Genomic DNA, 21,328 nt, shown 5'->3' with positions numbered 1-21,328 from the left:
TGTCTATGACTGTATTGTATAGCCATGTCAATTTTCACAACATAAACATGCTTATATACAAGATGCTTATTTTCTGTTAGCCTTTGATTACTTCACAGCCTGGTTTATCACCCAATGTTCTGTAGTTAACGATATTTCACACCTCTCACTATTTGCTTCTTATTTTTGACGAGTCCAATCCATGGTGACGTTTAGCAAGTCAAACGCTCAATTAACTGCTGTTTGAAATGTGAGAATTAAAGGAGATGAAAGGTGAATTATATTTTATGTTTAATATACCTTGTTTAGGAGATAATATAATCTCATAACTCAATATATTTATATACAAACATTATGTGCATAGCAGGAATACCAGAGAAAAGACAAGTAAATAATAATTTGCTGATTCAGCAATATATACATATAAAAATGAGTTACTCTTTCATTGCTCTTAAGCTCACTTTCATCTGAACAAGTCTCTCGGCAAAATATTCCATGGGTTGATATGACGTCATAAAGGTCCAACTTGCATACAATGCAATTGGTTTTAATAAATCTTATATAAATAATACAACCCAAGAATATTTATGACATATCTTGATACTTTATGAAACCACAAGAAAAGACTTTATACCATATGTTTTTAAATTTAGTAGAAAACCATAATTATATTAATTTGTGTTGAACAGAATTGTATTTAAAAATACATAATTTTAAGTTAAAATAGTATAAAATTATTTTGAAATCTCTAATTATCGAGTATTTGTCAGTCTAATGATCCATATTATTCCATCACAATAGAGTAATGTCTATACAAGAAAATTGCTAACCTAACAAATTTGGCACATGCGGTAGAAGGGAACAAATTAAAAAGAGGGACCACAACACCATCAGCAACTAGTATCTATCTAGTTGCTGCTGGTATTTCTGATCAACACATTCAAGAGATGAGCAGGAGTATGAGGTGGTGAAGAGTATCATCATCATCATCATTGACAGGTAGATACATGACAGAACATTGAGCCCTTCAACCTTCATCACACACACACATACAGCAGAGGCAGTCACCAAAAATGCAAACTGATTTGTCTCTGGACAGCACCTCTAATCTGAGTGGATTCACTGGGATAACAACAGCAACTGTACAGTCACAAAGAAGTAATTGCCTAACTTAAATACTCTACTTCACTACTAGTAGCACCTAAAGTAGTCATTAAATACTACTTAATAACATCACAAACAATGCACAACATAATGGTGTCCCTCATTACATTGTAATACAGTATTATTGAAAATCAACTAACTTGAGCAATTCTAATATATCTATCTCTAACTATAATATAATTTTCTAGTCATAAAATACAGTATGTAATCTTCCTTAAATACTGATGGACGGAGCATAACAGTCTCAACTTAACATTCTTTGAAAATGATATGCTTAATGAATTCCCATCTGTTATATAGTACCAAAATATGGAATGATAAGTCTTGTACTATTTTTTCACAACTTGCAAATAAGGCCAACTCAGTGAAGTGATTCTCAAGTTTTGCAACACACCCATTTTAATTTCTGCAGGTTGTCTGCTAAATATTAATGTATTGTTAGGCAACATCAACATGATTTGCTAAAGTTTCATATAAAAATATATATACAGGTATATTCACCCAATATGTACCTAAAGCATGCTATACTCAAAAAGTACTGGATAATAAAGGCAGATACCCTGAACTACACTTGCAAAGTGCAGCGTAAGCATATACTGTACTCTCAAATAGAGTAGTAAAGTAAAATGGGAGTCCCAATATTGCATTGCCAATTTAAAGTCTTCCAATCTGATATAAAAATCTGATATTTCATACTGAATATTTATAAAATCAATGATTATTATAATATGTAATATAGGGCCTACATCTCAATTATAAAATTCGGAATATATTTAAGGAATGTACAAGTGCTATGGCAAGTGGAGGAATTAAAATTAGTGTACGATGCTCAGCTCTGGTGATGGTGATCAACATGGGTAGGAAGACCATGGGTTTCCTCGAAGAAATCTGGCTCATCATCATCATCATTACATGCAGATGCTTCTTTACCATCAAGCTGCAGAAATAGTAAAATTTTATTATTAAAGCCAGGCACTTGTTTCTGGCAAATTGCATGGAAAAGATAGTTTTGTTTCAATTCTAATACAGCAACACTCAAAATCCAGACTAAATGGTCTTGCAAATTATCTGGATTTTGGGATCTTTTCCTCTTTTTTTCTCTCCTTTTTTATTCTCACGATTCATTAGCAAATTTTTTTAAGTTTTCCTAAAGCAAATTGGATACATATTTGCACATACCTGTATTTAAAAAGTAATATACTGTATAAACAATAATTTTCTTTTATACAGTACAGTACTGTAATAATACAAAACTTTCTTCTTAACCTTATGGTAAAAATCTCAAAGCTACCAATAGTACATGCATTGTAAACTGCTTAGCAATCTCATTAAAATTTATCTCAATTGTTGCCAACAGAAGTGTTCTTCCTGGGACAAGGCAGCAACTGGAACACATTGCATGATGAAGAGATGGGTAAATTTGCAAAGCCGGAATGATAATGGAATCATATGAAAGCAGTGCTTTCTTTCTTTCTACGTTACCAATGTAACAACGTACGGTTATGTTATGGTGTAGGCTATGTGATTTGTAACATACGATTATGTTACGTTGTTGGGTAGATTAGATACACTGTTTAGTGAGTTTCATATTCAAGCTCATGAAACTCAGTGAGTTTCATATTTACATTAAAAGAGCTGCGAGACGTCCTCGGTGCAACTTTAATCTCTTATTGCTCGTCAGTAATCTACAACTATTAAACTAAACCAGTGGTGGTGGAATGGCAATTTACTATGTCCAGGAGCTAAAATGCACCAACATTATCATATCACCATTTATATCAATATTATCTCCAACAATGCACCAACATTATCATATCTAGAGGTAAATGAGATGGTGAAGATCTGCCCATCACAGAAAACACTAGAGCCTTCAGCTTCACATAGCCCAGGGAATAAACTGTATGGATGAAATTCAGACATCCAAGAAATTGGAAGATTTCCATGGAATAGTGACAAGCTGGTAATGGAAGAGGCTGGGAGCAAAACACAGAATGGGAAGGGGAGACAGGAATTTTCTTCATTCACAACATTAAACCATTTCAGACTAAATTACTTGTGAACATGGTGGGTTGCATTTGAAGTATTTCAATCTGATCTTCCAAACTGATTATATGTAATAAAAATTTAGCCTAAAATGTTAAGGTAAACTGCATTTCAGACAACCACTAATATTTTCCAAGTCTCAAACATTTAATTTAATGAAAGATATATTCAACATATTATCTGGCAACAAGAAATAATATGTCTTTAACAGATATAAATTTTAATGCTGTATTGTTCTTATATCTTACCGCACTAAGCTCAGGGTTGGTGAAACCATAAGGCAGGAGGTATAATCTCATTGGGATGAGAAGCATAAGGACAAATGGGAAGCACAGAGCAGCTGGTGACTGCTTTACTATCCACAACACCACCAACATTAACAACTGGATTCCAGTGAAGGTATGCATCTTCCAGGTGCGGACCTGCAAAAATCAAGTATGCTATAATATGGCTTAATTATGATCTTTACAAAATTGCTACATTCACATACATAAACCTTTGTTGAATTTATCTGAGGGGGGCTACCATCTTCAGTGACTTCAGCAGTTTGTCTAAGGTAACCTCCCCCCCCCATTATTCTAGAGTTTTTCCGGCTGAATTTTAAACTGAAGTACAGTACAACTGTACTATAATATCTTGGTATTTTAAGGTTTTGGTGGGTATATGATTCCCTGGCCATTTGTTAAACCCAACACCTCTGGCTTAAATTCAAATACAAATGCAAATGCCTATATTTGTTGATACACAGTATAACAATTACGTTTTCATCTATACAGTATCTAAAAAAAATAATAATAATAATTTAATCTGTATTTTAGTAACTGCCATACGATTTTAAGGCTAAAGGTGACTGGATCAGGATAATCATCAGATAAAAGATGGCAGCAATGGATGCTGACATGCCATAATATGGATGCTACATTAATATCAATAGATTTAAGAGGAGCTTTGTTAGGATCATCTTAATTATGCTTCAGCTTTATCTTGAATGCTGTATTTTGCCCTTTGTCCCTTTAAATTTATTAATAAAGTAATTTTACATTATATACAATTATATTTTAAAATGGGGTTTCTCTAAATATAGAATTAGAAAATGAATCTAAATACAAACCTTCTTTACGTAGGGGACGTTGGGATGATGCTTGACGGGCATGAGGAAGAGAACTAATCGCTCCAAGAATTGTATGCCAGCAGTTGAAGAAAGACCCATGTAAAGGAAGATGCCAAACAGAACTGCTTTTGGCACCATATTAAGAACTGCTGCCAAGAGTACTGATAATCCGATCATGACAGAAACTACAAACGCACTCAATCGTTGCTCTGTAAATATAAAGGTAAATTTGCTTTGAATTAGAACAATTATTTAAAATATATTATTTAAATGATAGTCTTCTATTTTCCACAGTAAATAATGCTATTTACTGACAGTTTTATCTCTTAAAAATATATGTTAAGTCAAGATACCAATATAAAGTTCATAAATTTGATTCACTATGAGATAATATATTCTTCCATTAACCCTTAGATTACTGTTTACATCAGCTGACGTCTTTCACCAATAGAAATTTGATAACTAGGTAAATTATAAATTATATAAATTTATAATTAATTATAAACTAATTATAAATCCCAATTAAATATATAATAAAAAATGTCAATTAGTAAAAAATACAATATTTAAGCAAAATATTAAATTTGAGCTCATTATTATTATCTTTTTTTTTTGTCACCCAGATTTACATACAGTATTAATATTTCCCCTTAAATTCTATAAGAAATTAATATAAAAGGGTTAAAACATTATCTAAATTTGAGAAACTGTTGTCATTATTAGAAATATTGAGGGAAATATACAGATTTAAATATTTTTTTTTTTTTTTTTTTTTTTTTTTTTTTTTTGAGATATATAGAAGAGTTGTTACATTCTTGTACAGCCACTAGTACGCGTAGCATTTCGGGCAAGTCCTTAATCCTATGGTCCCTGGAATACGATCCCCTGCCGCGAAGAATCGTTTTTTCATCCAAGTACACATTTTACTGTTGCGTTAAACAGAGGCTACAGTTAAGGAATTGCGCCCAGTAAATCCTCCCCGGCCAGGATACGAACCCATGACATAGCGCTCGCGGAACGCCAGGCGAGTGTCTTACCACTACACCACGGAGACTGTTTATAATTTATAATTTTCATGTATGTATTCCAATTTTTTAGCTGTCAATTGGAAGAGAAATAATTTTTTTTATATCTTCAGCATTGTGGACTCCATGGCTCATAGCCACATTGTGCTTAGTAAGGTTTAATTATGTACTTCAGGTTATCATTGGCACTGCAGGTGGGAAGCAGGAAGGTGCTTAGATGGCAGACCTCTTGGCAGTAGGCAAAGGGCAGAGCCTTCTCTACCTCTTCCCTCTTATTTCAGCACCTCTCCCATTCCAAAGGGGGGAGCATACTGATACTTAATATCATGGCTTTTAGATAGAGGGAGTATTATGGAATATATACATGTCAGACTTTTTGCCAGAGGAACAAAATAGTTTCCTAGTGTCATTATACACTGTAGCAGTTGTTACGGTTCACCTCAATCAGACCCATTATGATTGATAAGTAATAAATATTAATTATAGCCGATTACAGTACATACCTTTAACACCAATAATCTTAGGGGATTCTCCTGGAGCATGGGTTGAGCTCATGACAGTTAGCGCTGATGTATGGGAGACAGTTCGGACACAAGCTGGACCCATGAAGGGAGCTCCAAAGAGTCCAGATACAAAGTTGACGAAGCACGACAAAACAAGATCCCAGTGGAATCCTGACCCTTTTACCAAATTGCGCTCCGGCTTGCTCAAAATCAGGCTGGGAAAATTCAAAAAGGTTATAATGAACTGTATCTTAAAAATGTTATCCTATTATAATGTATACAGTTTCAACAATGCATTCACTTAATATATTACCTCAAAAATACACACACACATGCTGCAAATTAGTTAAATAAGCTGCTCCTGTACTGTATTAAAAGGAGACAAAGTATAAAATTCCAATGATGCAAGATAATGAGCATGGAAAGAGGAGAAAGGATACCAGAGGAACAGTACAACCTGAAGGAGAGGCAGTTAGCAAATTTTTGAAGAGAAAATAACGTTTTTCAATATTATATGCTTATTATTTGGAATGCAATGTCTGATTCAGACAATCCTGGAAAAAGTGGAATGACTTAGGAATACCCACACAGTCTATATATGCTTAACAGGTTAGGTTAACATCAGAAGGTTATGCAAATCTAACAAATAAGAACAACCTTCAGGAATCTGAATAAAGAATCGATCATAACATTACACACCACCAGTGTGTAACTGAAGTGGGAGGAGGGTTACAATGAAGCACTCCTTCAGGGTATTAGTAGTAAAAACGTGGAATAAGCTAAATGAGGTGGTCACTAACACTCTTCATAGTACCATGTGCAGATATGATAAAACAATAGGTCAAGAGTTTTACAACACGTTATTAAAAGACAAGAGGTTAGGTCCAAGAGCTGGAGCACACTTCCATGCATATACAGTATAAAGGTAGGTAAATATACAGACATAAAAACATTTATATATATATTGAACAATACTTACTGGCAGATGTTCTCCTCAAGGAAGACAAGGAAAAAGAGGAGTAGAGATGCTGGGGCAGCAATAAACATACACCACACTGGCAGAGGTTTGGTTACACCTAGTGGGTTGATCAGCCAGCCACGAACTTCGGGGTTGGAAGGCTGGATACCCTCAGGCATAGTAAGTTTGTCAGTGTATGTATCTCTAATTGAATAGTCCAACAGCACCATAAGAACAATAGAGATGGGAACGCCAAAATCTCCCAGAGCACGTCGCACCTGTTAAATAATATGTGCATATAAACTAGATGTAAGATAAACTTAACTGTAATGCAGCATTGAAACACACTGTTAAAGTAAAACCAAATTTTTTCAAAATATAAAAATTATCTTACAGAATTGCAAAGCATAAAATTCTGACTAGAAAAAGAAGCAAAGCAAAATTAAATATTATTTCATCAAAAGAAATTAAACTCATTATATATAAACATAAATAGTATAAACATTATTTATATAGTTAGTGTGCACAGCAGTACTGTAAACCTTACACTTCTTCCTAGGAATTTTGAGTTACGGAAGTGCTTCAGCTTGTAAGCGATGATGAAAGTTCCCAACATGAGAATTAGGGACAAAAGGGCAGTGTTAGGCTGAGCATTCACTATAGAATAAACTTCATTTCCATCAGCATCTGTTCCATTGATCAGACTTCCATTGATGATCATACCATTAACACTGAATAAGAAGAATAAAGAATTAAATAACAGTACGTACCTATATTTCAAACATTTAAAGTCAAATCATATCTTGAATAACATTTCCTAGGTTATTACCGAATTTTCCTGATATCAAACTTTGTGTATCTTATTCCAGACGAATTTATTTCTTATACAGTATACATTTATGACGAGACATTTCTGTTGTATTGATCTATGTCTGCACTTAAACTGCTTTTTTACTTTGCTGTTAAATTTAATCTTAGACCATGAAAATGAACTTTAGTCATATGGTCTTTTACTGTTACTTAAAAGTACTTAGTTACTTATTAAGTTACTTACTTTTTACTGTTACTTTTACTGTTTATGTAACATAAAAAAAAGGTTACATTTTTCTTGATTGTATTAACTAGTAATTTATTATTATTCTGTTAAAAATATTCATGAATCTGTCATACTAAACAACATATATCATATTTCTTATTAACACAAAGGAAAATGCTTTCTTTTAATGACTGCTCTCATTATATGGCAACAAATATATTATGTTATCACTTGGCAGTCAGTTGAACATTCTTACAAGTTTTTAAAATTCCTTATCATTTCTATTTTATTTTAATTAAATTGTAATGAAAAAAGAATAACTTACATTTCAGAATTGTTAACATCATAAAAGTTGTATGCATGTTGAAGAGGATGCTCGACGAAAATGCCTCCTAATTTTACGAAGGCTTCATAAATGAAGATAAGGCAAACAAGGGTTGAGAAGATCTCTTCAGTGAATCTGGTTATTTTCTTGACAATAGCAACAGCTTCAAATGCAGCAATCAGTAATGCAAAAACTGTCATCCACAAGCCAATCCATACACGCATGGACAGGAAATCAAGCTCATACATTGTAGCAAACTAGAAGAAAGCATATACAGTGCTTAATTAGTAACATATATATTCATTGTAATAATTCAGCAACTTGTAGTGATTAATGTAATGGAAATTAACACTAGGTTACAGACAAAATTTTAGCTTCTCCAGAATTTGGTAACACAAAGTAAATTAATAAATTTTGACATTTAAATAATTTCATACGAGCCATGTACACACAGGAAGACTCACCTGGTACAGACTCATATCAAAGATCATCAAGGGTCCTGTGGCACCAACAATAAGTAATGGTTGAGCAGCAAACAGGGCAAAGATGATACCATTCACAGAAGAAAATAGAAGACATTCACCAACTCCTATGTAGTTATTCATCTTGTCACCTGCATTACAGAATTAAATTACCTTTTGTCACAATTCAGAAATACAGTAAATAAAATAGTGGGAGGAAGAAAGGATCCTTTACATGATCATTCCAGTTTCACCGAAGAGGAGGTACATATATATATTTTTATGCAGTTCATTTTATGTGTATATGAACAGTATTGTAGGTACTTTTTTAAAATGTACTATACTGTACATTAGTTTATTTGAGAAACAAATGGAATTCCAAGTAATGTGTGTGTGAATATATATAATGGAGAATCTTACCATACATGCCACCAAAGGTGATAGCAGCTGAAAGGGCAGCAAAGAAAATGAAGATGGCTGCAGCAGCCACTTGTCCATCAATGCCATCTTTAATATCCGAGAGATATTTGGGGTAACGAATCTTAATGTCCTGAATTAAACCAAAGAATGGCTTTCCAGTGCGGATTAAAGGATCTCTTGGTGGCGGTTTTTTGTCCCCTCCATCGCCATCCCCTGCAGATATTGCGGACACAGCTGAAAAAAGATAAGATAATTAACATGCAGTGTATCAAAAAAATTGTGATCAAGCTTGTGTAATACAAAGGAATTGGTATGGGGGTACCTGGCATTGTGTAGCAAACTGAGGCTGATGGTACAAAACCCCTTACATACCCCCACCCCCCACCTCCTTTTACATGATCTTCACTACATGCAAACTTAATTAACTGCATCGTTTTCAACACAATCTTCTCTACAGACACCTGTGAGAAGCTCTACACTGTATACAACATTCACTAGGCATAGTGAGGATCTTCACTATATATTACATTCCTTCACAGGATCATAGCCCAAATGTGGATTCTAACTACGTGTATTGACAACTGGATGAATTTCATCACTTATCATAATGCCTCGATGAAGATTCTCATTGCAGTGCACACAATGATCATTTGGATTATGTCCAAGCTAAGATTGTCTGCAGTCAGGTTTCTTACTACAGTACACAGGATCTTCACTCTTTTACTTCTGGCTGAAGTCGGTTTGCCAACCTGTTCTGTTGATGTACCACAACATACAAAATACAGAGTCCTAACCTAACTAGAAACCCATGAACCTAAGCAACCTACTAAACCTAACTATGCATAGAAAACATGGATATTTGTGAACCATTGTTTTTCATAGTACAAGTACTTTGTAATTGCATGTTGGAGACCAAAACACACAAAATGAGACATTAGCCGAGAGGACAGGTTGTCTGGAGTGAATATCTTCAATATAGGAATGTTAGCAAAGGTGCAGCTAGATTATGTCAAATTTTATGTATGCAGATTTTAGTCCATTTTGTCGAGTCATAAGATATTTCTGTAGACTACAGGAGTTAAAAAGCTTAAAGTGTGTGTGAAAGAACAGTTAAAAGTAAATAAAGGACAAAAGTAATACAGTATTATCATGGTGGAGATACATGGAAATGTTTTAGTATTACTACTATATATTGTCTATAATTTTATCCTCCATTTACCTTGGTCACCTTGAACACGCTTGCTTCTCAAACTTTCTTTCTTTTTCATCATCTGATGAGCTTTTGCTCGGATCTCGTCCACAGGAACTAGGTCTTTGTTGTTCCAGTCAGCGGGAGGTAGGACAATTGATGCATTTAAAAATTCATTGATGGCAGATAGGAGTTGTCCACGTGAGTGTGCACGGTAAGCTACTTCATGAAATCCCTTTATCTGACATGAGAGTGGAGATTGAACGTCCAACTTCATGGTAATCCATTTCACCATGGAATGGACCCAGGAGTACAAACATAAACCTGACAGGGATGGGAACCTAAAATAAAAAAAAAAAAAAAATGGAAAAATTAACATACTGTATTGTACAACATATGGACACAACAGACCATCTGCTATGGCACAATTGTATTCTTTGACAAGCCACTGGCTTCCTGTCAGCATCAAGGCCACTAGAGACATTAGCATTCGGTCAATTTGCTGAACTGTAACTCAACCAAATAAAGAATCTGAATTTCATATTGTACTCAAATACGGGTATTTCTATAGATATACTCAAATATGGATATATGGAAAATATGGATACACTGTATGACAAATTCATGTATTTATTGTTTTACTGACCTCAACCAGATTATCCATCATGACTCCTTCAGCTAGCCTTACAAAAGCAATAGTGGGATGCTTGAGGAAGTCCACAGCACCAACTAATACGGCTGTGGCTTCAGCACCCTCAGGAATCTTCTTCATTAGTTCCTTATTCTTGCGTATTTCATCTTTAGCGTCTTTATGTATCCCATCACTTTCAATTTCAATCTGAAGAAAACAAATGTATTAATCTACATAAATACGAGTGCAGTATGCTATTATATTAAAAAATGTCTGGTAAGCATTTGGACATTGCTGACCAGAGAAAAAATCAACTTGGCTTGACAGCATATAGGGCCTCCAGGAAGCCTATTGGCTGCAAGCGAATTTCTTGCGACTCCTCCTACCACATAAAATGCGAGTTTTAGGGGGGCAATGGGGAAGGGGGGGGGAGGGACACTCATAACCCATGAAATGTGGGGGGGTTCTTGAGACAAAGATGGCTTGGGTGGGTTGGTAATAACAATTAAGTACCTAGACTTACAATGATACTGTGACTGAAGCCTCCACTATAATGTCCTATGCCACCTGGATTTGTAATGGTGCAATGAAGCCTCCATTACACCGTCCGACACCACCTGGACTAACATGACTCATTCTGAGAGTGAACGTATGTCATTATTAATAAATAGGCCATTTCCTGGATGGTGTTATTCATTACTTGCCCCGTCACCGTCACTGGAAACGAAAGGCAACGGAACATTGCAGAGAGAGAATAGGTAGTGTAACCTTACGTTTTTCTGGTGGTAATGATATGCAGTGTAAGTATGGTTGCGCTGGCAGTCAAGGCCGCGGCGGCAACATTCTTCCTCGGTCACCGCCGTAAGGGGAAACTCCCGTCTCCAACAGCGGTCTTCCAAATGAATGAACACCCTTAACAACCTCAACCCCATGCCCATTAGGCACGGTCACTTATACAATGACTGACCAGACCCAAAAGCATCTTAGTCTATCTGAGTGTGTTTCGATTTTGTTTTTTATTCACATGAGTCTTATAGATAACCCATTTACAGTTCATACCATACGGCGGTGAATGATTCCTCAGATCACACGTTTTCGCGCGAAACCTATTTACTGCACTGTCCTTGAGTTCACTAACAAGATGTTTATAGGAGAATTTAGTGAGAACATCCGCGGAAAAGTTCGCAACAGGTACAACAAGACTAGCAGGCGGGACATAACTAGCCATACCCCCTCTTCCCTGAAGTCAGTGTTAGGTAAGCACAAACCTGGAAGTGTAAGTGTTGCAGGAAGCCTGTCTACAGGTCTGCTCCCGCTGACTGGGGCCCCGCTCTACAAGGCTGACCACTTCCAAAACCATTATCACCACCTCGGGGATTTTACCACAACTTAACACAAAAAGTGGCTCTGTCATCTGAGGTCAATTAACTTGTTTTAAGAGCTAGATCACCAAATCGTGGAAACTGAAAATCGGCACAAGCTTAACTGATTACTATGCATTTATGTTCTGCGATCAGTGTGGGCGGTATCCAGACATTTCGTCTATCCTATACAGACTCCTAGCTATGGTTTAGTGCTCTCACTTATGTTCCAAGGTTGCTCTAGTGTGTATATGTTCCAAGGTTGCTCTAGTGTGTATATGTTCCATGATTGCTCTAGGAAAGTCACTACAACCTTATAATACACAGAGCAGCGGGAGGCCACGTGAGCCACGTTGAGAACCATTACAGGGTGGTGTGCCCTCGCAGGAACAACCTGGATTCGAACTCTGGAGAGTGTGGGATGACTGGTCACCATTCCTTACTATATATACACGTCCCAGTGCACCAGGTAGTAATTGAGGACCTGGTTGTAAAACGATTACTAGATTGTACTTTGGGGGGAAATCAACATGGTACGTCTAAGCTCTGGGAGGAAGAAATCTTGGTCTACAAAAAATGAGTCGACATATTTCTGCTCCTGTGCCCTCTAATGTAGTGTAGACAAATATCGTGTTAATCATCTTTGGCAAATATTTTGAAGTTGATATTGTTACAGTTCTTCGAAAGTCTTTGTTACTGTTATACCAAGAGTACAACTGCCCACTTGGTGCTGCTAGTGGAGTACTCTTCTATAATAAATGTCCCAGAAAAATACTGTACATCGAGGCCAACTGAAAATCACTTGACTGCTTTTTGACAATATCAACATTCTTCTAGTCTAATCAGGCCAAGAGCAACATCTTAACACAAGCTGGTATATGATCTCTCTCTCTCTCTCCAACTTGGAGAGAAATTCATCCAGTTTACAGAGTTTGCCAGTGCAGACTACTTATCACCTGCCTCTGTATGACTAATCATCCTGTGTGAGGGGGATTTTTAGCATAACGTAGCTAGTTGTTTGACACACTGTAACCCCCCCCCCCCTCCCTCGTCTAGGGTAGCTGCACAAATGTGGATGTACCTAAATGTTTTAATAAAAAAAGTTTGTAGTAATATCAATGTTTGAATTAACAATATATAACATTTTTACTTATCCTTTCACCGTGTTTTTACGTGTCTACTAAAAACGTATCTTTACATGTTATGTATATTAAACAAATTTGGACCTACACATTACACCAACTGGTTATGAATACTTAGTATAATACACCATTTTCCCCTAATGTCAGTGCTCTTTCCTTATTTCTTTCCAATTTTGCCTAGTGATTGTGTTGTATTATTTCTGTTTACAGAGTTGTTATATCTATTAGTCTTTTATGATATCTCACTGTTCTTGTTGATCTTTGCTTCTAAATAATTTGGCCAGTATAAATAAAAGTTTTATTGTAGGACTTTTTGTACAAATACTTATGGGTTAAAGTGCTCTAAAATATGACACCTGAACTTCTCAAGTTTCACTTGGCTCTCGTGTCTACTCTTCAGCATCAGACAAATTCATCTTCGTCATGCATCTTGAAAGGTCATGATAGGTGCTTGTCCAAGTCAAAATATATTATATTTCACCAAAGACCAAACAATGTTGCTGTTGTCGTCGTTCTCTGAATCAGATTACTTTGATATGCTAATTTTATGTTTTGGGGTCTCGTGTCAGCATCCTTAAAATGATCTAGCTCTTAAATATCATGTACCACATGGTATGCTATACAGCCATCCTGGCTAAACGGCTTATTTAATTACTAACTGAAGTACAGTAATAAAGTTATTTTACAGCTTTCTGAAGCATATGAAATAAAATAATAGACTATAATATCATTACATGTAGCCTTTAATACTAAACATTGAAGACATTAGCACTAGCTGTCGGCCTTGGCTATGCTCAAGATGAGGGATATTTTTGCTGACAGTCACATGAACGAAACGAGCGAACCATTCTGGCGCATTAAGTCGTTTTCGCTTCTTACAGTACCCGCATGTACCCACGACTACCCACATGTACCCACGTCTAGGTACAGGTGTATATCTGTGCCATGTCCCTCCCCGAGAAATCGTGAAGTCTGAACAACAAACTTGACTATGAAAATGCTTTGAATATTTTTTTGTGTGAATGAAATTTGTATTAAATTCGACTTCACTGTTACTTTTTACCGATGCTCAGCAACGTTCTACCCGGCCTATTTTGACTCTTTAAGACAAGTCAACGCAACTCGTTTAGATTTATATTCACTGACAAATGCTTCATAATGTTTCGTGCATTGAATAAAACATTCAACAGATGCATTCTCAAGAAATATTCAGAATAAAGATTCAACGTGTTAAATATATGCATATTTGCCAATCATACCTATAGTCATAAATGTGAATACAATATTGGTTGAATTATGGTAGCCTGTGGTGGTGTTTTAGTGCAACCGCTGGCCGAGCGAGCCGTCGCCAGCCAAGGACACAACTGTAAACCCAAATGTGAAGGTGTGAGGCCCACTGAGAGATAACTCACGCCCTCAGTGGCCAGTTAACACTGCACAGCTGCGACACAGCAAGGTCTCCTTGTTGTGCCGCCAACATGAACATTCAGCTCATATTGTTATACTTCTCTCTCAGTCTCAAACCCTACTGGGACTCGTCACGTTGTTATTGTTTTAGATTTAGCTACTCAGAACGTAATGTCCATGTAGCAAGTGCTATAGTGAGCCCGTAATTAGACTTGTAACGACCGCGGTTGTGTAAAGACTTTGGTACCAGAGTGATGCGATAGCGAGGCGTTTCGCTCAACCGGACCACTTGCCTACCAGTTCCCAGTGCAGTACCGAGGATGCAAGCTACCATCCTAGTCACTATCAGTCTGGTGGAAGACCTACCTGAGTGTAGGAGTCGTCGCGACTGAAGCTTCTCCTGTTCTCTGGGTTGGGATCCTTGGAGACGCCGCCGTTGGCCACTATGGTAGTCTCCTCCACGGAGTTCTGGCGGAGGATACCAGTGAAGGTGTTGACGTGGAAGAGGTTGGAGAGACCGGCTTTACGCACAGAACCCCGAACCCCGGTGTCCAAACTCACCGTTGTCGATGATGGCTGCAACTTCTCATCGGAACTGCATGAAAAAAAAATTACCTTCATATTTAAAAAACATAGTAAATTCTTTCTGCGGCTAATGTCATGGCATAAATATAATAGAAAATATGTATCAAAAAGCTAAGTTAGTCTCTTACCCGATTAGATTTCCCTTTGATCCTATGGAGGGGAGCCTGAAGGAGGAATGATTTTCTCTGATGTGTTTGTGCCTAAGGAGGAGGATTCTGATGACGGCATCCCGCTGGTCGGGAGGGATCTGGTCGCAGGCGATCATCTTGTCCACTACCCGGGAGGCGATGCTGGGCAGATCCCGTTCCTCCAGGTCCAACAGTACCGCGCCTGAAACACACCACAACAAACTTCACTTACAATAAGTTATCATTACCCGACAAAACAACTTTAAAACTAATGGCAAAATTATTTGAGGACAATATAGCCGTGCTAGGCTAGTTTACACACAAAGCGTTATTTTGAATAAAAAAGTCAAAAGCTTTAAAACTTACACATATAAAATATCGTATCCGTCAAAGTGTCATATTAAAGTTCACAAGTTCAAGTGAATGTACTTAAACGATACTGAACTGTGACAGAGTATAGCAGTGACGGAAGTATTTTCGATCACACTAACAACACTAACTTCGTATGTAAGATTTTAAAACTATTACACACCAACATCAAGAGACCATACAATGCATCACTATAATGTTCCTGTATGGATGCTTCGCTTGCAACAATCCTTCCCAGTTCATGTTAGCAATACCACTCACGTTCCACTGCCCTCTTCACAGATGGGTCAGTCTGCCGACAGTGTAGGTTACTCCCTTCTTTCCTGACCACACCTGTATGTACCGCCTGCCTCCTGAGGCTAGCATCTTTACGGTGGAACTTTATGCAATCTTGTATGCACTTGGTCAACTGCTTTCCCGAGGTCAACGTTCCTTTGTCATTGTGGTTGCCTTCCGCAGTGACCTCAGGGCCCTGGAGTCATTTAACCGTATGCATCCTGTGGTAGTCGAAATTCAACATTGGTCATTTCTTATCAGATGTAAGACAGTTGAGTTTTGCCGGGTTCCCAGCCATATTGGTATTGCCTTACACGAACGTGTAGACACTGCCACTAAAGACGCTGTCCACCTTTACCCTATTTACAAAACAAGCATTCCTTATTAAAACTTCTACCCACTCATTCATTCATCAATCAGAGACCACTGGCAGGGTCCAGCGGTTTCGGATTGAGGATCCATCCTAGCTCCAGGGTCGCTGGTCTGAGGTTACCTATAATAAACTCTTTCTTTCAAAAGTAACATATCCTTGGCTTCCTCCTACCCCCATAATAGACGATGAGAAACGGCTTTGGCTAGGTTACTTATTGGCTATACACGCTGACCTCATGGACATTTAATGCAATGTCGCCCTGCTCCTTACTGTTCAAACTGCATTGTTCCACTTATAGTCGTGGACATCCTTGTGGAATGTCCAGGTTTTCAGGACGATCGGATGTCTTACTTTCCTTATGTCCCTCCAGGGCATCTGTCCCCTCCACAAAATCATTGGTGAATCTGATACCTTTGATATCGCTAGCTTGTGTGTTGTTGTTCTCATGTTGGCACCATTGGTGATATCTAGCGCCTTCTGAATATCTAGCGACACTGATGGTGCTACATAGTCTCCTCGGCTTGGTGCCTTCTTTTGATAATTACTTACTATACAACGTGCCACTATAATGTTCCCATACAATGTTCAGAGCAGCTTGTGAAATGTGACAAGTTGGTGTAACAGATTTATTTCAATTTGTGTAATTTAGTTTTCACCCTAAATCATGCTTTTAAATATATATTAACATTTACCCTACTCTTATTATGACTGTCCCAGGTTAGTAATATTTCAACCCAACCCCTTCCCCAGAATGATTGGCCAGAGGCCAAATATTGTCCATACATATACTATATTAGGCCTTGGATTATTTATTTTAGGCCTAGGATATGTTAGGTTGGCCTATGAAAGGTTTGGTTGCTATATTAGGTTTTTCCGTAGATTTGCATTTTTTTTCAATATCAATAGTACAAAGAATTGTTACAGAGCAGCAATATTACTTTGTGGACTGTTACAGAGGAGCAAGAGCATGCAAATATGCCTCTGTGTTGCTGTACTGTATGCACAAAGTTTTGACAAATTGGTTGTCCCACTTGTAGCTTGACTCTGAGCATTGGTATAGCCACAACGCGTCCAGGTGAAGGGCCCAGTAAGCTTAATTATATCATTTGTGCATGAAATAAACACTATATATAAAGCGTATGATGATATTACTCAAAGCTTCCAGTAATATAAACCAGGCGATTATATATATGAATTATGAAAGTGGTATTACCCAGAGTGAAGACGTGCAGCAGCCCACACGCCTCGGTGCCAACACCAGCCCTCTACTAATGAGGGAGGGAGGGAACTAGCAGGAGAAAGCGCCAAGCCACCACGACCATATAGCACTTGGAAGGGGTCAGGATAGACTGGATGGGACGGGGGGAAGGCATGGTGCCCAACCACTTGGACGGTCGGAGATTGAACGCCGACCTGCATGAAGGGAGACCGTTGCTCTACCGTCCAACCCAAGTGGTTGGTAATGAGAGAGGTACACAGGACAGAAGACAGCCAGGTGACTCCTGCCTCTCCCGCAAGTAAGCAACACTGCGGTCATAACCTACACACATCACGGCGGCTCAACCACGCCCTCTACTCATAAGCTACTGTTTAATAGTGCACGAGACGCCAACTGCGCCTCCAACAAGGGCCCCGCTGCTTGGTAAGCTTAGCTGTATGGAGGTGCGGTGTAGCGGGTCCAGTATTGCTTCTGGCCAACTGAGTCACCGCCACTACCCGGGAGCACATGGGCTTGTTTGTGAACGACACACCAACAGCGCTAGACACCCCCCACCTGCCCGTGTGTGGAATGAGACAGTCTATCTGCCTTCTGGGAACCAGGGTAGCGGTCGTGCTGTTACTGCCGTCCACTCATGATGCAGCCTCCCAACTGGTCGCGAATGACAATGACTTCTTAGACTCGATGCGAGTATTCAAGGCATGAAGCACATACTGTGACGAAAATACTGTACAGAGATTACTAGTTGTTGTCAACCAGTGACAGTTATATTTCTTGCCGTCTTTTGAATATGCAACAAAATCTAATAATCTAACACAATCTTTTGTTAATAGCAATTTGTAGGGGAACATACAGGTTATGATGAAATGCTGGGAACAAGGGATAATAATAGATTATACTTTAATCCTTAAATATGTTGAGGACTAAAGTATACTTGTTGCTTGGTCAGGAAGCGGTTGAGAAGCCTTACGCCCAACACCAGAGCAATGTTGGAGAGCATGAGAGACCTCCAGCCACGTCTACACCCTTCCACACTAGCACACCACCTTTATACCAGCCAGCAGTTCAGTGAGCGCACACACTCCCAGTTTAAACAAGGATGCGAGAGAGTGAGGTTGATCACACTCTGTAAACAACGTCATTACTTCCTCCTCCGCCTCCTGTCTGCAGTTGCATCAACCAAAAGAATAAGAATATCTTCAAGATTCAAGTTAGAAGGAAAGGTTACTCCTTCCTAGTTAAAGTGCATACACACTCTAAATTTTGAAAGACGTCCCTTCGTTAAGCGATGTCTCTCAAAATGTTTAACACCAGAAGTTAGGCAAGACCAACGACCCGTCTCCACACATTATACGACATTTACAACGTCCTCCATCAATCCCAGTGAGTAACTCACATCTTGAGCGTCACAGTCATGGGACTGCTCGCTGCGGTACGCGGCCACTATACACCCTCATACACAATGAAGTCACACTAACGTGATATGTTAGAGATAAACTTTTGCAGTAAAACAGTGGGATCGAACCAGCGTCCTGGGTCACCCCAGACGCAGGACGGCAGAAAAATAATGATTTATTCCATAATGATTTATAATGATTTATTTATACACTCCGAAGTCGCCAGCAAAGCCTAACCGCTTGCACAAAAACCCTTATTACATTTTACCAATGTGCTTCTAAACCTTCATATATTTAACATTGCTAATTTGAAATTTAAATATAAAACGTGTTACCTTTTGCTGTCTTCAACTGCATTTAGTCCAAATAGGCTGCTTCGAGCAGGAGAGAAGCCATTAACGATAGTTTATGATTATTATAGATAACTTATGAACTTCCCGCCCGACACGTCTAATGATTTATAACAGGTGTCCTCAGCCGCTGACAGCCTGGGCAAAGTATCGAGGGTATTACTTGTACAATTAAGACGTATCATATGGTTACTGATGAGCCGTGGGCTACCACACGGTCACTCGTGGTAGGCCTCAGTACCAGGCATCACCTCACGATGCAGACCGTCTTATTATTATTAATAACAAAAATTAATTACAATTTTGCCTAATATGAGGAATTCAACTAGGTCTTCAGACCAAATCCATTATCATGGGATACCACACCCACCTTCAAACCACATGGATAATTATCCTGATATTTGTGATGGTCTGAAAGCCTGTTGCGGTTCCAGTAATAGTCTACATGTAAACTGGTAAATGAACCTTTGCCGAAACTGAGATTCTCAAATTATAACTTTAATGTAGCTGAAATCGCTGGTTTAAAATATAAGACGTATATGCTGAAAACGTTTTCTTTGAAGAATTTGGTTTTCTGTAAACGTAATTCACGGGGACACTAAAACATTTTTTGAATTTCATATTTCACATTATATGTGAAATATATAGGCGTATAACCGCAGTATAACCTGTCCTCTCGAATAATACATCGCATTTTGAAGTTTAAATGCACTAAGACCAAGATCAAACCGGCTCGAAAAATTGAAGAATAGTCCCGTTTTCTATTCGTTGGTCCTCGGTAAGGATAGGTTAGGGCAATTTAGTACGTCCGTTTGGCGACGTTATGAACGCTCGAGAGGATGGGCTGGAGTTCAATGAACCAACTACATCATCATAAAACAAAAAAGAATGTCAATATCGAAAGCCGTTCCTATGACCCTATTCCCTTTCCGTTCATTTCACATGGAAAGCATTTGATACTCTTTGGGGAACATGAAAGTCGTTTCTTCGTGTATGTGTATAGGTGTAAGGTAGAGCACTGACAGGTGGACGAAACTCTGGCAAGTATGGACGCCCCCTGTTAGCAGAACATGAGAGAGAAAAAAAGAAAGCATCGCAGCAAATATGTTATCCCATACTAGGCGGGCCCCTTTTAAATCCATCCTCTCTTAACTATATACTTATCCAGTCAATTTTTGAAACGTGTTGAACTATTTACCGGTATATGGTACTCTAGTATACCGGTACTATTTGCTTGTCGGTACATTATTTCATTCATCAACAACCCAATTCTAAACAAGTACTTTCGTATATCCCTGATAAACAAAATGTATTCAGCTGGACTCACTGATGTGGGTTCAGTACTCATCTGACCAGCTGCTTAAGGGAGAAGCTCTAAGACCTGTCTTATCTTCTTTCAAATTTGAGGATAATATTATGAGAAGCCTCAACATTCCGTCCTAGCCACAGGAGTCCACTGCAGCACATTTGGTTCTAATGCCATTAGTGAAAATGTTCAGCATTTACTGAGTGACTTGACCTGACCTGAGCTGAGCTGAAGGGGGGGGGGGTGGACCAGACTAAATAATCTAGAACATAAGAAAGGATTACAGAAAACCTCCGGGTAGATGGGACTCGACAGCCTGGGAAGGCAGCTCATTTACCTTGAGGTGGTTACCTTGAAGTGTTTTCAGGGTTTAGCGTCCTCGCGGCCCGGTCGTCGACCAGGCATCATACCAATCTAGGGGGAAAGGAAAACCCCATCTCAAACCTCCGCTGCCTCGCGGCCATACCCACTTTTGGGACTGGCTTCAGGAGTTACACTCGAGGAAAAATCCGGATCTGGGGCCCCTAAAGACAGTTCGTTGTTAATTTCAGCCATGTTCTGACAGCTCCT

At 38.3% G+C, this 21,328-nt stretch overlaps 1 protein-coding gene across 1 annotated transcript in view; it reads right to left on the bottom strand.

The window, feature by feature from the left end:
• Positions 1-257: 257 nt before the first annotated feature.
• Positions 258-21,328, bottom strand: part of LOC123746730 (Anion exchanger 2) — a 148,820-nt gene continuing 127,749 nt past the window's right edge. Inside the window, 14 exon segments of the mRNA XM_069321710.1 lie at positions 258-2,080; positions 3,435-3,608; positions 4,298-4,506; positions 5,826-6,040; positions 6,805-7,061; positions 7,331-7,514; positions 8,145-8,401; positions 8,609-8,757; positions 9,026-9,259; positions 10,245-10,452; positions 10,454-10,555; positions 10,861-11,052; positions 15,122-15,350; positions 15,469-15,670. Of these exon segments, the coding sequence (XP_069177811.1) occupies positions 1,973-2,080; positions 3,435-3,608; positions 4,298-4,506; positions 5,826-6,040; positions 6,805-7,061; positions 7,331-7,514; positions 8,145-8,401; positions 8,609-8,757; positions 9,026-9,259; positions 10,245-10,452; positions 10,454-10,555; positions 10,861-11,052; positions 15,122-15,350; positions 15,469-15,670 (2,720 nt within the window). The 3' untranslated portion in view covers positions 258-1,972.

Source organism: Procambarus clarkii, chromosome 10 (genome assembly GCF_040958095.1).
Source record: "Procambarus clarkii isolate CNS0578487 chromosome 10, FALCON_Pclarkii_2.0, whole genome shotgun sequence".
Classification (NCBI taxonomy): Eukaryota; Metazoa; Arthropoda; class Malacostraca; order Decapoda; family Cambaridae; genus Procambarus; species Procambarus clarkii.
The sequence above is the reverse complement of the archived record's forward strand: the minus strand, read 5'-3'. Positions and strand labels throughout refer to the sequence as shown.